Source organism: Schistocerca nitens, chromosome 3 (genome assembly GCF_023898315.1).
Source record: "Schistocerca nitens isolate TAMUIC-IGC-003100 chromosome 3, iqSchNite1.1, whole genome shotgun sequence".
Taxonomy (NCBI): domain Eukaryota; kingdom Metazoa; phylum Arthropoda; class Insecta; order Orthoptera; family Acrididae; genus Schistocerca; species Schistocerca nitens.
In genome coordinates, this window is record NC_064616.1 from 343,147,455 (window position 1) to 343,164,771 (window position 17,317).

At 43.8% G+C, this 17,317-nt stretch overlaps 1 protein-coding gene and 1 pseudogene across 1 annotated transcript in view; both read left to right on the plus strand.

Annotated features, from left to right (window-relative positions):
* The window catches only part of LOC126249593 (uncharacterized), a 156,573-nt gene that overhangs the window by 131,897 nt on the left and 7,359 nt on the right, over window positions 1-17,317 (plus strand). Inside the window, exons 2-3 of the mRNA XM_049951257.1 lie at window positions 903-972; window positions 12,506-12,641. Coding sequence (XP_049807214.1) covers window positions 909-972; window positions 12,506-12,641 — 200 coding nt within the window. The 5' untranslated portion in view covers window positions 903-908. The remainder of the gene's footprint in view (window positions 1-902; window positions 973-12,505; window positions 12,642-17,317) is intronic.
* LOC126250335 (5S ribosomal RNA) lies at window positions 9,453-9,570 on the plus strand (annotated as a pseudogene).

Genomic DNA, 17,317 nt, shown 5'->3' on the forward strand with positions numbered 1-17,317 from the left:
ATAGTATTTAAATTGTTAGATAGATGTTTTTTCAATAAACAAACGAACATTTAGCTTTGTTACCACTTGAGAGAATTTCCTGTCCACTACGAGGAACTTCTGACCAGCTCTTCCCACATACAGACAAATTCCTTGAGAAATGAGGTCAGAACAAGTTAAATGCGAGTAACTACTCTTTCGGCCCCCTAGACATATTAACTCCGAGCTAATGATTCAAAGTCCTAATCTTGTAAAGTAGTCAGAGGTAAAGTAGGAGCAGAAAAATTAAAAATAAATAAAAAAAGAGAGGTACATCACCAGTACTCCCTCCAAGCCAACTCGCTAGGTCGTTCCCATCATTTCGATATCTTTGTACATCTTTATTGAGGGTGTCTGCGGATCTCACTGATGAAATCTGAGAGACTATTTTTTTCCTCCTTTGAGTTAAGAGCGTGACAAGTTCGTAAGGCTGTGAGAATATATAACAACGACTTTACATGATTGGTAGCTTGACAACAATGATCGTGCAACTCTTTCGAGCATGACAGAATTCTGTTTCGCGTCGATAGAAAGAGCGATTCGTGCAGTCAGGTCAGCTTTGGTGTGGAGTAAAGTACACCACGCCCTCGACATTCCCTCCAAAGGAAAAAGTCAAGGATAGTTAAATCCGATTCTGACTCTCTGTACAATTAACGTCATATATGTATGTATTGAACGCGTACCTGTAATGGTGATCCTGAATCAGGAGAATTACTCTTAGCATTTATCTAAAGCACTAAGAATTCTCAGCACACCGTGCTACCTTAACTGGGATTCTCCCTGGAGACTACAGTAACTAGCAATGAAGTTTTTACAAGGCATAATGTTATCTGTAGGGCTGCCCTGCTGTGTGGAGTTACTAACAATGGAACGTCGTGTTGCAGATTGCGATGAAGTTGGGCGTCGCCGTGCTGCTGGTCGCTGCTGGCGTCGCCGCCACACTCCATGCTACAGGTACGTCTAGTGTCACCGATGTCAACTAACATTTGTTGCGGATACAGGCGGTGGACATAAACATGGAAACACCAAAAACACAATTCATACGGTATGGGAAAACCATTGGCATACAAAACAGCTTCCAGTAGTCTCGGGAAGGGTAAATACAGGTCCTGTATAGTTTCCAAGGGAATCTTATACCATTCTTCCCGCAAAATAGTGGCCAGTTCAGCTAACGATGATGGAGGTAGAAGCAATCACGCATTATTCTCTCCTAAGCAGACCACAAACGCTCAATAATACTGAGACCTACTGACTATAGTGGCCAGAGGATAAGCGACAATTCATTCTCGTGCTCACAAAAGCAGTCCTGGAGCTGTGTGAAAAGGGATCCAGTCGTCTTGGAACACAGCATCATCATTGGCGAAGAAACATTGTGCGATGAGGTGGAAATGAAAAAACAAAATGGTCACAAAATCCTTGACAATGCGACCTTGCACAATAACTAAGGGGCTCATGGAATACCACGATCTAGCTGAGCAACGAACCACTGCCGTGTTTTACGTTTGGGGCGTAAACTCGGCCAGAATTTGGAATCAGTGTGGAACAAGACTCATCCGACCAAATGACTTTCTTCCATTGCACCACAGTCCACGTTTCGTGGCTTTGGGGCCACGTTTTCCTGCTATTAGCGTTTTCATCACTGATGAATGGTTTTGGAATTCCACTTCGTCCTGCAATTTCCCGCTTCGGAGCTCCCTTCACGTTCTTTGGTGCTGACAGGATTCGAGAGTGCGACACTGAGGTGACTTTTATAGCTGTCGTCCTCTTATTTTTGGTCGAAATCCTCTTAAATGATCTCTGTCACGAACAATCAACACACACTTCTGTCAGCGTTGTGACTTTGCGGATGTATAAATCTTCGATACGGTGCCTCTTGAAACCCCAAACATTTTGTCTCCCTTGTTTACGGAAGCACTCACCATACAAGCACCAACAATTTTCGCACGTTCGAATTCACTTTACTACGACGTAATGCACACACAACTACATAGAACATTGTTCTGGCCACGACTGATGCTTCCAACATATTGAGGACATTGTACAGGTGCCGTTCGTGGTCAAATACAACAGCACTATGTATGGGCTTGGCTAGCATATGCATTAATGTTCAAGCAAGCATTTCTCACGATGTTTCCATATTTTTATCCAACCCCTATATGTAAAAGCGCTGTTCAAAAGTTGGACAAACTTCTTGTATGTACACCACCCATGAAAGGTAACGATATGACCTACCTAGCACTGCAGAGTGCCATGTTCTAAAGCTTACGATACTGCACTTCGTCATTTCGAATATTGAGGATGGAAAGAGTTTTTTATCACCACTATTTGGACAGCTAGGAGATGAGATGTGGAGGAATATGGTTCCTGATCATCAGACTGAATGCCAGTTTCCAGTATTACGTTCTATGCGTAATGCGCTTCTAGATTATGGTGTGCCGGTGCGATGGGGAATTCATAAAAACAATATTCATTATAGAGCGCTTCTTTAAAAGCTCTTGTCAACCGTATAAGAGTAAATATGAGGTTTTAGTGATGCAAAACGTAAAAGCTCTCGACTACTGGCCAGTAGAAATATGTTATGTAACACGAAAACAAAACTTTTACACTGTTCCGCACTACTATATGTGATTACCTGTGGATCACAAAGGTCGTGCTGTAGCGTTCTCGCTTCCCACGCCCGGGTTCCCGGGTTCGATTGCCGGCGGGGTCAGGGATTTTCTCTGCCTCGTGATGACTGGGTGTTGTGTGATGTCCTTAGGTTAATTAGGTTTAAGTAGTTCTAAGTTCTAGGGGACTGATGACCATAGATGTTAAGTCCCATAGTGCTCAGAGCCATTTGAACCATTTTTTTTTATCACAAAGACGGAAGCATGCAATCAAAACTCTCTTCTGACAACGTTGAATCTTTCCAGAGGTTCTTTAATGGCTTAGATCATATTGTAGCTTTCAGGTCATCCTATAGTCTCATTGAAAGGGAAGGTAGCTCACAGGGACTTCGGAAGTGTTTTAAAAGTGCCATTTAGGAGGATGTTATTTTTCCCAGCAGCAGAGTCTTCTTCTTCCTTGCCCGTTCTCGTTTCTCCTCGGGCTCGGCATTGTTATGTGGGTTGTGACAATGTTAATGGCAGTGGGTGGCCGGATGCCCTTCTGAAGCTATCACTCTCCCCGGGACGAAATCTGTGCTCCCTCTGACTGCGTGTCTGTATGTTTACGAAATTTTTGCGTGGCGTGTATCTGATGCGGGAAGTGGGTACCAGTTCGGTATTTCTACATTTACATCTACATCGATACTCCGCAGTCCACCTTACGGTGCTTGGCGGAGGGTACCCCGTACCAGTACTAGACACTTTCTTTCCTATTCCTCACGCAAATAGATTTAGGGAAAAACGACTGCCTATATGACTCAGTATGAGCCCTAATTTCTCGTACCTTATCTTCGTGGTCATTACGCTCAACGTACGGTGGAGGCAACGGAATCGTTCTACAGTCAGCTTCAAATGCCGGTTCTCTAAATTTTCTCAATAGTGTTCCTCGAAAAGGACGTCACCTTCCCTTTGAGTTCTCGAAGCGTCTCCGTAACACTTGCGTATTGTTCGAACCTACCAGTAACAAATCTAGCAACCCACCTCTTAATTTCTTCGATGTCTTCCTTTAATCCGTTCTGGTACGGATCCCAAACACTCAAACAGTACTCAAGAATGGGTGGCACTAGCGTCCTACATGCTGTCTCCTTTCCAAGTGAACCACTCTTTCCTAAAATTGTCCCAGTAAACCGAAGTGGACCATTCGCCTTTCCTACCACAACCCTCACATGCTCGTTCCATTTCGTATGAGTTTTCAGCGTTACGCCCAAATATTTAAACGACGTGACTGTGTCAGGTAGGACAATACTGATGCTGTATCTGAACATTAAGGGGTTTGTTTTTCTTACTTATCTGCATTAAATTATATTTTTCTACATTTAAAGCTAGCTGTTAGTCCTCACACCGACTAGAAATTTTATCTGAATCATCTTGTACACTTCCACAGTCACTCTTATGTCGACACCTTACCGTACACCACAGCATCATTAGCAAACAACCGAAGATTCAAAATGTGTGTGAAATCTTATGGGACTTAACTGCTAAGGTCATCAGTCCCTAAGCTTCCACACTACTTAACCTCATTTATCCCAAGGACAAACACACACACCTATGCCGGAGGGAAGACTCGAATCTCCGCCGGGACTAACGGCACAGTTCATGACTGCAGCGCCCTAGACCGCTCGTCTAATCCTTAGCGGCAAACCGAAGATTACTGCCTACGCTGTCCGCCAAATTATTTATGCATGTAGAGAATAATAGTGGACTTATCACACTTCCCTGAAGCACTCCTGACGATACCCTTGTCTCTGATGAAGACTCGCCGTCGAAGAAAACATGCTGGGTTCTATAACTTAAGAAGTCTTCGAGCCACTCACATATCTGTAAACCTGTTCCATACGCTCTTACCTTCTTTAACAGCCTGCAGTGGGCCGCCGTGTTAAATGCTTTCCAGAAATTTAGAAATATGGTATCTGCCTGTTGCCCTTCCTCCATAGTTCGCAATATATCATGTGAGAAAAGGGCAAGCTGAGTTTCACACGAGCGATGCTTTCTAAAACCGTGCTGATTCGTGGACATTAGCTTCTCGGTCTCAAGAAACTTTATTTCATTCGAACTGAGAATATGTCCAGGAAATCGGGATATTGGCCTGCAATTTTACGGGTCCATTCTTCTTAGACGGAGGAGTCACCTGCGCTTTTTTCCAGTCGCTTTGGACTTGGAGTTGAGAGAGAGATTCACAATAAATGAGAGCTAAAAAAGGGGCCAATGCCGTAGAGAGCTCTTTCAAAAACCGAATTTGGATTCCATCCGGACTTGGTGACTTATTTTTGTTTCAACTCTTTCAGTTGTTTCTGTACGCCAGAGATGCTTAATACTATGTAGTCAATACGGGAGTATACAATACTGTTCGATGGTCAAATGACAGTATGTTTTTACGGTTCTCCTACGTGAATGATTTCTTGAACGTGAAATTTAAAACTTCGGCTTTCGTTTTGCTATCTTCAACTGCCACACCAGACTGGTCAAAAAATGACTGGGATGGAAGCCTTAGAATCACTTAGCAATTTTACGTACGACCAGAAATTTTCTCGGGTTTTCTGCCAGGTCTTTTGCTAAGGCAATTACCTCGTTGGCTGTGGGAAGCCGCTTAAAAACCACTTACAGACTCGTCGTAAGTGAATTTACGTCGAAATCCAAGAGGCGGATTCAGTCCAGGGCGAGTTCGTCTCGCTGAATCCCGGAAAAGGTGCGTTAACGCGCTCGGCTATCCAGACGGATATCCTCAGAAGGAAATTATATCATCCAAAATGTTGTTTATGATCATTTTGAACGGGAAAGGTTCGTTTAATCAGCGTTAGAGTGAATGAACACATTTTCCATGATCTCTACAATGCAACTTACTGGAAAAAAGTAAGGGTCCACTATAATCCTCTGGCATGTGTTACGAAATTGGAACTGGTTCTTTACGAAGAACAGAGTATAATATAAAAGACTACCGTTCAGTATTTATCTGAACCGACTATGTGTGGTGTGCAGAACGGCAGTGCTGACTCGATATAATATTAGCGGGATTTTCGTACTATGTTGTCAAACTACTATAGCCTCACACCATTAGACACAGCACAAGGTTTGACATCTGACCAGAAATTTGACGTAATCTGGTGATAAACAACTGTGCGCCTTCATCCGTCGTCTCAAAATGTTGGGGTAAAATTTCTGCCACCAGCATTATTCGAAGTGTGGCGGTCGCTACGGAGCGTCAAATATTTACCAACGATGTATCGACTCCAGCAGTCCGGACTGGTAAAGCGTGTGTCTGGAAACCGCAAGGTCGCGGGCCGAATCCGGCTCGGACGCTCGGTTCTTTAGTTCGCCTTTCACCTATTCTTCACTTCTCAATGTCGAGAAGATTCACCAAAAACGACGACTGGTTCTGTAGGGTTACTGGTGTAAGCTACGGACACGCAATTCGCCGAAGTGGGGTCCAGTTGAAATGGCCAATGAGCTGACTAAAATCATAACTACTAACATTTCATATCTCTAGCACAAAAGTAAAGTAAACCAAGAAATATTCAAGGAGTGCGAATAATTTACATTAAAGTAATTTGGAAAAGCGTGTCCAATAGCGATTTCTTCATATAGAGTGTTGTTAAGAAATTCCATGAAGAATGAGAAGACGTCAGAATGGGAAAACGTTACATTTTCACTTGGGTTAGGACTACAACAAAGAACGTCAATTTAACTCACTCTTGAGGAATAATCAGCTAAAAGTTTGTATCATATAAGTATTAGTGTATAAATCTATATACAGGGTGAGTCACCTAACGTTACCGCTGGATATATTTCGTAAACCACATCAAATACTGGCGAACCGATTCCACAGACCGAACGTGAGGAGAGGGGCTAGTGTAATTGTTTAATACAATCCATACAAAAATGCACGGAAGTATGTTTTTTAACACAAACCTACGTTTTTTTTAAAATGGAACCACGTTAGTTTTGTTAGCACATATGAACATATAAACAAATACGTAATCAGTGCCGTTTGTTGCATTGTAAAATGTTAATTACATCCGGAGATATTGTAACCTAAAGTTGACGCTTGAGTACCACTCCTCCGCTGTTCGATCGTGTGTATCGGAGAGCACCGAATTACGTAGGGATCCAAAGGGAACGGTGATGGTCCTTAGTTACCGAAGAGACTGGAACAGCACATTACGTCCACATGCTAACACCTTTTTATTGGTCTTTTTCGTCGACGTATGTGGTATCAGCATGATGGTGCATCTGCACATTCCGCAATTAACACTAGGCTGACCCTTGACAGGAAGTTCGATGGGCGTTTCATAGTACGTGGAGGACGCATAAATTGCCCAGCCCGTTCTCCTGATCTTACACCTCTGGACTTCTTTCTTTGGGGTACGTTAAAGGAGAATGTGTACCGTGATGTGCCTACAATCCCAGAGGATATGAGACAACGTATTGTGGCAGCCTGCGGCGACATTACACCAGATGTACTGCGGCGTGTACGACATTCATTACGCCAGAGATTGCAATTGTGTGAAGCAAATGATGGCCACCACATTGAACATCTATTAGCCTGACATGTCGGGACACACTCTATTCCACTCCGTAATTGAAAACGGAAACCACGTGTGTACGTGTACCTCACCCCTCATGGTAATGTACATGTGCGTCATATTTATTTATATGTTCAGATGTGCTAACAAAACTAACGGGGTTCTATTTAAAAAAAACGTAGGTTTGTGTTAAAAAACATACTTCCGTGCATTTTTGTATGGATTGTATTAAACAATTACACTAGCCCCTCTCCTCACGTTCGGTCTGTGGAATCGGTTCGTCAGTATTTGATGTGGTTTACGAAATATATCCAGCGGTAATGTTAGGTGACTCACCCTGTATATGATAAAATATATGTGTGTTTGTTCCACATCTCATCCTGAATCACTGGATCTATTTCAATCAAACTGTCCGGAAAGAATCGATATGAGGGTAAGAACCATCCATCTATCAAATGGATGGGGGTAGAGGTGAAAAATAAGTTGCTAACGATAAGTGAATACAAAAGCTTTATTCATCAATACTTGAGAATGAGAGGAATTAGTGACTTGCAACAAACTTAACACATAATTTCAAACCTTTAGGAAACATTTTCTCGCTGGCAACCCCCACAAAATGATGAAAGTGGAAAAGTTTACCGCTTACTACATTTTCGCTGTTCGTGTAGTAAAACATCCGCATCAAGCATGTCGTTTTAATTTTTTACTCCTTCTACTAATAATTTTATTGGTCACTCATTTCGCTTACAGCACTCATACACTCCTGGAAATGGAAAAAAGAACACATTGACACCGGTGTGTCAGACCCACCATACTTGCTCCGGACACTGCGAGAGGGCTGTACAAGCAATGATCACACGCACGGCACAGCGGACACACCAGGAACCGCGGTGTTGGCCGTCGAATGGCGCTAGCTGCGCAGCATTTGTGCACCGCCGCCGTCAGTGTCAGCCAGTTTGCCGTGGCATACGGAGCTCCATCGCAGTCTTTAACACTGGTAGCATGCCGCGACAGCGTGGACGTGAACCGTATGTGCAGTTGACGGACTTTGAGCGAGGGCGTATAGTGGGCATGCGGGAGGCCGGGTGGACGTACCGCCGAATTGCTCAACACGTGGGGCGTGAGGTCTCCACAGTACATCGATGTTGTCGCCAGTGGTCGGCGGAAGGTGCACGTGCCCGTCGACCTGGGACCGGACCGCAGCGACGCACGGATGCACGCCAAGACCGTAGGATCCTACGCAGTGCCGTAGGGGACCGCACCGCCACTTCCCAGCAAATTAGGGACACTGTTGCTCCTGGGGTATCGGCGAGGACCATTCGCAACCGTCTCCATGAAGCTGGGCTACGGCCCCGCACACCGTTAGGCCGTCTTCCGCTCACGCCCCAACATCGTGCAGCCCGCCTCCAGTGGTGTCGCGACAGGCGTGAATGGAGGGACGAATGGAGACGTGTCGTCTTCAGCGATGAGAGTCGCTTCTGCCTTGGTGCCAATGATGGTCGTATGCGTGTTTGGCGCCGTGCAGGTGAGCGCCACAATCAGGACTGCATACGACCGAGGCACACAGGGCCAACACCCGGCATCATGGTGTGGGGAGCGATCTCCTACACTGGCCGTACACCACTGGTGATCGTCGAGGGGACACTGAATAGTGCACGGTACATCCAAACCGTCATCGAACCCATCGTTCTACCATTCCTAGACCGGCAAGGGAACTTGCTGTTCCAACAGGACAATGCACGTCCGCATGTATCCCGTGCCACCCAACGTGCTCTACAAGGTGTAAGTCAACTACCCTGGCCAGCAAGATCTCCGGATCTGTCCCCCATTGAGCATGTTTGGGACTGGATGAAGCGTCGTCTCACGCGGTCTGCACGTCCAGAACGAACGCTGGTCCAACTGAGACGCCAGGTGGAAATGGCATGGCAAGCCGTTCCACAGGACTACATCCAGCATCTCTACGATCGTCTCCATGGGAGAATAGCAGCCTGCATTGCTGCGAAAGGTGGATATACACTGTACTAGTGCCGACATTGTGCATGCTCTGTTGCCTGTGTCTATGTGCCTGTGGTTCTGTCAGTGTGATCATGTGATGTATCTGACCCCAGGAATGTGTCAATAAAGTTTCCCCTTCCTGGGACAATGAATTCACGGTGTTCTTATTTCAATTTCCAGGAGTGTATATACCGCTGAGTTTACCTACAAACATAAATCCTTGTACGACTCATACTCCAGGAGATATGATTTTATAAACATTCAGATGTATGGAGCCAACGGCCTTGCCGCAGTGGTAACGCCGGTTCCCGTCAGATCACCGGAGTTAAGCGCTGCCGGGCTGGGCTAGCACTTGGATAGGTGACCATCTAGTTTGCCGAGCGCTGTTGGCAAGCGGGATGCACTCAGCCTTTGTGAGGCAAACTGAGGAGCTACTTGACTGAGAAGTAGCGACTCCGGTCTCGGAAACTGACATACGGCCTGGAGAACGGTGAGCTGACCACATGCCCCTCCGTATCTGCCTCCAGTGACGCCTATGGGCTGAGGATGACACGGCGTCCGGTCGGTACTGTTGGGCCTTCATGGCCTGTTCGCGAGGAGATTAGATTAGATTAGAGCTGTGCGGAAACGAAAATGCAGGACGAAATTCGCTAGAAATACAGGTGAAATACGTGTACAAATACGTATGAGATATGTGTGAAATGTCCGTATGAAGGCATCTACATCTACATCATACTCTGCAAGCCACCTAATGGCAAATCCAGGGATAGGAAACTCTTCTTAAACCTCTGAATCTATTTAAACCAAATTTGGTAGACATAATACTTACTTTCTGGAAAGAAATACTGTTGGGATAAGAAGCAGCCATCTCCAATTTGACATGGGGTGATAACATGGAGAGGGAATCGGTGGAGGAAGAAATGGACAGAGAGAGAAGAGAAAGGACATCAGCGCAGGTATAGGGAAAACGGAGATGGACTAAGAGTTGAGGGAGGGGGGGAATGGACGGAGAAAGAGAAGTGGATGTGATGAACAGAGAGAGGGGGAAGGAAATACACTGAGAGAGAGAGGGAGAGAAGAGGCGAGGAGGAGATAGAGGGGTCAGGAGGAGATGAGTTTAGGGGGGGGGGAGGAGGAGACGGACAGAGGGTGTAGCAGATGGACAGAGAGGGTGGGGAGGAGCAGATGGTCTGAGAGGGGAGGCAGTACATAATGGACAGGTGGGCAAGACTAGGTGGAGAATGAGTGTGGTGGGGGTGGAGGAAGTGGACAAAGAGAAGTGGGGAGAGGGAGATGGATAGAGGGGTGGTAAAGGAGAGGGCAGACGGACAAAGAGAGGAAGAAGGAGAAGATGGACTAACAGAATTGGGATACATATACATCTGGGCAATGCCAGGTGCTCAGCTAGTGATTTTAGAAATATGGTATCTTACAGTAACGTAACACTGCTCCATAGCATCCTGTACAGCGACAGTGTTTTACTTACTTCTTCGAACCCCGTAATGAAGCAAAGAACCCTCCGAGAATTATGATTTTTAGTACGTATGAGGCAATATTGAGAGCTGTGAGAATTTTTGCGCTAAGTTTGATAATATTTAAAAAAAAAGCGATTTCTCGTGAAGCAGGCTCTACCAAAAATCTCTTAAATATTTTAGAAATAATTGGTGTTTGATAATCATTATTTGAGTCACTGTGTGCAATGGTATTTCATTTTTGTGAAATAAAATTTTGTAAATGGTTTTCCGTTTCCAGACAGTAAACCTAAATATTCTGTAATGCATTTTTGCAGGTTTGCATAATTTGGAAAGTCGTATACATTGCGCGAATTATACTTTTTGAATTAGGATATATGATCTTTCACAGAGACTATACTTTGATTTTCTTGAATGACTAATTAGACCAGCATAACGCATACTCTTGGGTACGCTTCATTACAGTATACTTTTAAGGAGTATTTTAACATGCTGAATTCCAAACTTTTTTACCTTCTTCATATTTTAATCGTTAGCTTAGTTACCTGCAATCTGCTTTATTCACTGTCATTTCTTGCTGGATGATCTTTTTATCATTATCGTTGTCCTCTTCCCCTATTCTCGCCTTCAGGGTGAAGGTTCACATGAAGTCCATTCAGGATCGTGAGACAATCTGATAATCGACTGTAAAGGACAAACAGCTATATTGTGCAAATACGCTTCACGGGTGTGCCGCCGGATCGTAATGTGTAACTCGCACAATATTTCATCGATGCAATTACTCGACATCAACAGATGGTGGTAGTTGCTGCTGTCACTGCTGCAAGGGCCATTCAAGACTGATTTCTCACTAATAGCTCATAAATAAACGCACGCAAACAGTTAATACACTAAAACAATAAACTAAAAATGACATAGTTCTAAGGCTTATGGCACATATCACTTTCCCTTCCAGTCTTATGTTAATGTGACGCTGTGGCTGCAAGGACATTGACCAGAGAACTTAAATAATGAAAATTCAAGGATACGCAAGTGTATGTCTCGTGTGTTCTCCGGAAAGGTGGTTAACACAAGTCGTAGTGTTTTACATCATACCAGAGGTGAAAAATTACGAATTTGTTCGCAGTTCAGTCTGAGGCCCTTTCCATTTCAGTATATTTCAGTCGAGCTTATTTTCGTTTGTACCAATGGTGTTTGATGCAGCCATCTATTGGTAACGGTGATAGACGCAGACTTGTATTTATTATGCCGTATTTGTTTCCTAGCAGTATACTCGATATGGAATAAGAAAATAATTGAGCCTTCATCTAAAAGTAAACCTGAAGTCTGTACATCTAATGACGCGAATATACCGTTTAGTATTTTGTAAACACTCCACTCCGCAGCCGACAGTGATGTTACAAGACGTATTGTGGCCAGCATTTGGCTTCCGATCTCCCAATTGTTCTCCTTACCTTGTGTTAACTGTTAAATCTATTGATAGTTTCTCGTGGAGTGTGGAAATGTGACACTATTGATCGTATTCAGTGTGTTGAATGCAGACATTTAGTATGATGACGCTGTGGAGCCACTGAACGGCCCACCCATGTGCTCCTAATTTTTCCTTTCCACTTTCTTTATCGTCTTAATAATCCGTAACAGCACTATCACGACACTGCAATGCGCAAGGTTTTCTCATTTTCCATCTTCTCTTGTCAGCTAACGGGATTTGTGTTAATGCAGCGTATTATGATGTAGCGTTTAAAACTATTATGTAAATTAGATACAGAATTAATTAAAATGCTTATATTAATGTTGCAGCTTATTCAGATGACAGAAGAAGGTGTCTAAAATGGCGTTTTTGTTTTTTTGACAGGTGGTGAGCCTGTGGCTGGCGCTGCGCAGTACCAAGGACCTGCACGTCTCAAGAGAGACCCTCTCGGCTTCAACGCCCGAGGTTTCCATGACGATATTTTTGGACAAGAGTTCGGCGTTTTCCATACAGTGAAGAGGTAAACCATTACCGGTTTAAAGAGTAATTATTTTCAGTGGTGTGTCGCCTTATCAATAACATATTCAAGTGATACTTGAAGTTTTTCACTGTATTGATCAAAGTAATGAAATTTGCATTATTCACGTAAACAGAATTATTGTCCTAATCTAGGCTTCACTATAGGAAACACCCTCTTTATTATCTCTAAGCCTGTCACGTTTTCGTTACAGAACATGATCGAAGTCTTCCGATGGTTGCCGTTCGATACAGGGATATAAGCCATGAAACACGATTAGGCCTTTTCCTTGTTACTATTCCAGCATTCAGTCGTCGAAAGTGACTTCCACTAAGATTAGCACAGTGAATCTGTTCAGTCTTCCTGAAGAAAGGCCAGTAACTTCTGCCGTTTGGCACACAGGCATATTTCCATTTCATACAGAAGATCTTGCAGCAATGCAGCCAGATATTTTGCCAAGCAACTCCCTCCCCCTCCCCCCCCCCCTCCACCGTTCTCGCGGTACGAACTCCCTCTGTCGCGCGATTTATACCTAGACTGGGAGGGGCAGTAATGGGCCCTGTCAGATAAAAGTAAAAATGAACAAATAAAATACACATAGCATGCACACCACCCTCTGTTGACAGCTAAAACCGGATATGATTACAGTCAAATATATTCTAGAGACAACAGCTATCACGGGGCGGATAAGTGGTTGATGCTCATTTAATGCCTCTATTATTTTCATCAACACAAAGCCGGATCCAACGCATGGTCAAAGCAAAATCCTCCCTCTCTCCCAGAACCTCAATCAGTTGTCTCATAACACTGCCGGAATAATTTGAAGTAAATGCCCAATCTCTGTATTGGAGTAAGCTAAAGGATGGTAAATATTGAGGCAGTAGACGGCAATACAGGTTTGCTTATCTGTTGTTGACTTTTAGGGAGCAAGTGCTTTTCGATGGTCTACGCTGCTGGTGATTAATTCGCTCATTCATTCATTCATGGCGTTCCGTGGATCCCATCAAGAAGGAAACATCCAGGGAAGTGAAATAGATCAAGATATACGAGAGCGTGCTGAAAAGCAATGCCTCCTAATTTTTTTATGTGAAAACCCTTAAAGCTTAGTTTTATTCAAAACTGTATTCTCCATGTCAACATATTTATTTCGCAAAATAGTCACCGTAAAGGTGAACACATTTCTCCCAATGAGAGCCCAGTTTGTTGACATCGTCACTGTAGAATGTTTGAGTCTGTTGACAGAGCCACAAATTCACCTACAATTTGATAGTTATCAAGCGGGCAAGCGAAGTCCTCGAAGGTGTTGTTTAAGTTTTGGAAACAGATGAAAATCTGATGGAGCCAAGCTGGGACTGTGTGTAGGATGATAAATGACAGACGTCGGATTGTTGCAGATGTCACAGTGTTCGTGTGTGGTCTGGCATTGTCATGCTGAAGGAGAGAGTGCTCCATGTGTGGACGAACTCTTCGAATTCGAAACACGATTACAGCACGTTTTTTCTCACGCACCGACTTAATTTACATTACATACCGCCATGTCACACGCTACAAACCGAAGTCCTCTATCGGCAGAGGAGTGCAAATATGTAGACATGAAGAATAAAGATGTAGAATGTTAATAACGTTTGCTTTATTTTAAAAAAAGCTTTAAGAATTTTCACATACAAAATTCGGAGGCATTGCTCTTTAGCATGCACTCGTAGCACTCTAGAATTGATCACTGTAGGGTTTTGTATGATGTTTCCATAACAGATTCACTGGTTTTCCCACGAAGTCACCCAACAAATTTAACAAAGGAAGATTAGAGGTCAACGTCCCTTCGACAAAGAGTTCGTTAGAAACAAAGCACAAGGCTCGCATTGTGGGAGGTTAGAGAAGGAGGTCTTTTTCAAAGGAATGATTCCGGAATTTTCCTCAAATGGTGTAGGGAAACAAGTACAACTTATATTTGGATGGTGAAAAGGGGTTCGCCGTCCTCCCGAATGTGAGTCGAGTGTCTTAGCCACTGTGATGCCTCTTTCGGTAACAAATTAAAGTCTCCTATTCACGTCGTCTCTTTTACATCAAGTTTCTTTTCCATTTCACAGCCGTGCGGAGTGGCCGTGCGGTTAGAGGCGCCATGTCACTGACTGCGCGGCCCCTCCCGCCGGAGGTTCGAGTCCTCCCTCGGGCATGGGTGTGTGTGTTGTTCTTAGCGTAAGTTAGTTTAAGTTGTGTGTAAGTCTAGGGACTGATGACCTCAGATGTTAAATCCCATAGTGCTCAGAGCCATTTGAACCAATTTTGGTACAGCTCGCCACTCTAGTCTACACTAACAGTCCTCTTCAACTCCGAATAACTACTGTAATCTGCATTTCAACCTGATTACCATATTCATCCCTTTTACTCTTCCTACACTTTTTACACTTCACACCACTCCATAACAAATTTAATGATCCCTTCATGCCTCAGGATGTGTCCCGTCAACCGACCCCTTCTTTTAGTCTAGTTGTACCACAATTTACCTTTTTCCCCAATTCGATTCAATACTCCTCATCAGTTTCTAGATCTATCCATCTAATCTTCAGCACTCTTCTGTGGCACCACATTTCAAAAGCTTTTATTCTCTTCCTGCGTGAACTGCTTATTGTCCACGTTACACTTCCGTAAGAGGCTACGCTCCAGATGAGTACATTCGGAAAAGACTTTCTAGGACTTACATTAATATTACATGTTAACAGATTCATTTCCTCCCCTCCCCCGCCCCCATGAACCATGGACCTTGCCATCGGTGGGGTGTCCTGCATGACTCAGCGATACAGATAGCCGTAAAGTAAGTACGACTACAACTGAGGGGTATCTGTTGAGAGGCCGAACAAACGTGTGGTTCCCGATGAGGGACAGCAGCCTTTTCAGTAGTTGCAGCGGCAACAGTCTGGATGATTGACCGATTTAGCCTTATAACATCAACCAAAATGGCCTTGCTGTGCTGGTACTGCGAACGGCTGAAAGTAAGCGGAAACTACAGTCGTAATTTTTCCTGAGGGCATGCAGCTCTACTGTACGTTTAAATGATGATGGCGTCCTCTCGAGTAAAATATTCCGGAGGTGAAATATAACCCCACTCGGATCTCCGGGCGGAGACTACTCAGGAGGATGTTGTCATCAGGAGAGACAAAGCTGGTATTCTACTGATCGGAGAGTGAAATGTTAGCTACCTAAATCGGGCACGGAGGTTAGAAAATGTAAAAAGTTCAAAAAATGGTTCAAATGGCTCTGAGCACTATGGGACTTAACATCTGAGGTCATCAGTCGCCTAGAACTACTTAAACCTAACTAACCTAAGTACATCACACACATCCATGCCCGAGGCAGGATTCGAACCTGCGACCGTAGCGGTCGCGCGGTTCCAGGCTGAATCGCCTAGAACCGCTCGGCCACACCGACCGGCATGTAAAAAGTGAAAGTGGTAGTTTGAAGTTAGGCATAGTGGAAATTAGTGAAGTTCGGTGGCAGGAGGAATAGAACATCTGAGCAGATGTAAACAGGGTCATAAATACAAAGTCAAATAGGGGTAATCCAGGAGTGAGTTTAAAAATGAACAAGAAAATAGGAATGCGTGTAAGCTACTATGAACAGCATAGTGAACGCCTTATGGTAGCCAACATAGACACGAAGACCACCACCACGCCTACCATAGCAGTACAAGTTAATATGTCAACTACCTCCTCAGATGATGAAGAGTTGAATAAATGTATGCTGGGATAAAAGAAATTCTTCAGATTGGAATTCAGTAGTTGGAAAAGGAAGAGAAGGAAAAATTGTAGGCGAATATGGACTGGGGAAAGGAATGAAAGAGGAAGTGGCGTGGTAGAATTTTGCACAGAGCATAATTTAACCATCCCTAACACTTGGTTTAAGAATCATAAAAGAAGTTTGTATACGTAGAAGAGACCTGGAGACACCGGAAGGTTTCAGATCGATTATATAACGGTTAGACACAGATTTAGAAACCAGATTTTGAGTTGTAAGACATTTTCAGGGGCAAATGTGGACTCGGACCACAATTTACTGGTTATTAACTGTAGATTAAAAATCCGGTAGTCGGCAAAGGGTAGGAAATTAAAGAGATGGGACCTGGATAAGCTGAAAGAACCAAAGGTTGTTGAGAGCTTCAAAGCGAGCATTGTACAACGGTTGAACAGAACATGGGAAAGTAATACAGTAGAAGACGATTGGGTAGCTTTAAAAGATGAAATAGTGAAGGCAGCAGAGGATCAAATAGGTAAAAAGACAAGACCTAGAAAGAATTCTTGGATAACACAAGATATATTGAATTTAAATGATGGAAGGAGAAAATTAAAAATGCAGTAAATGAAGCAGGCGAAAGGGAATACAATCGTTTAAAAAATGAGAATGATAGGAAGCGCAGAATTTCTAAGCAGGAATGGCAATGTGACAAATACAAGGATTTAGAAGCATATTTCACTTGGGGTAAGGTAGATACCGCCTACAGGAAAATTAAAGGCGCCCTTGGAGAAAAGAGAAGCAGCTGTGTGAATATTAAGAGCTCAGAAGGTAAACCAGTCCTAAGCAGAGAAGGGAAAGCTGAAAAGTGGAAGGAGTATATAGAGGGAGATGAACTTGAAAGCAATATTATAGAAAGGGAAGTGGACGTGGATGAAGATGGGATGGGAGAT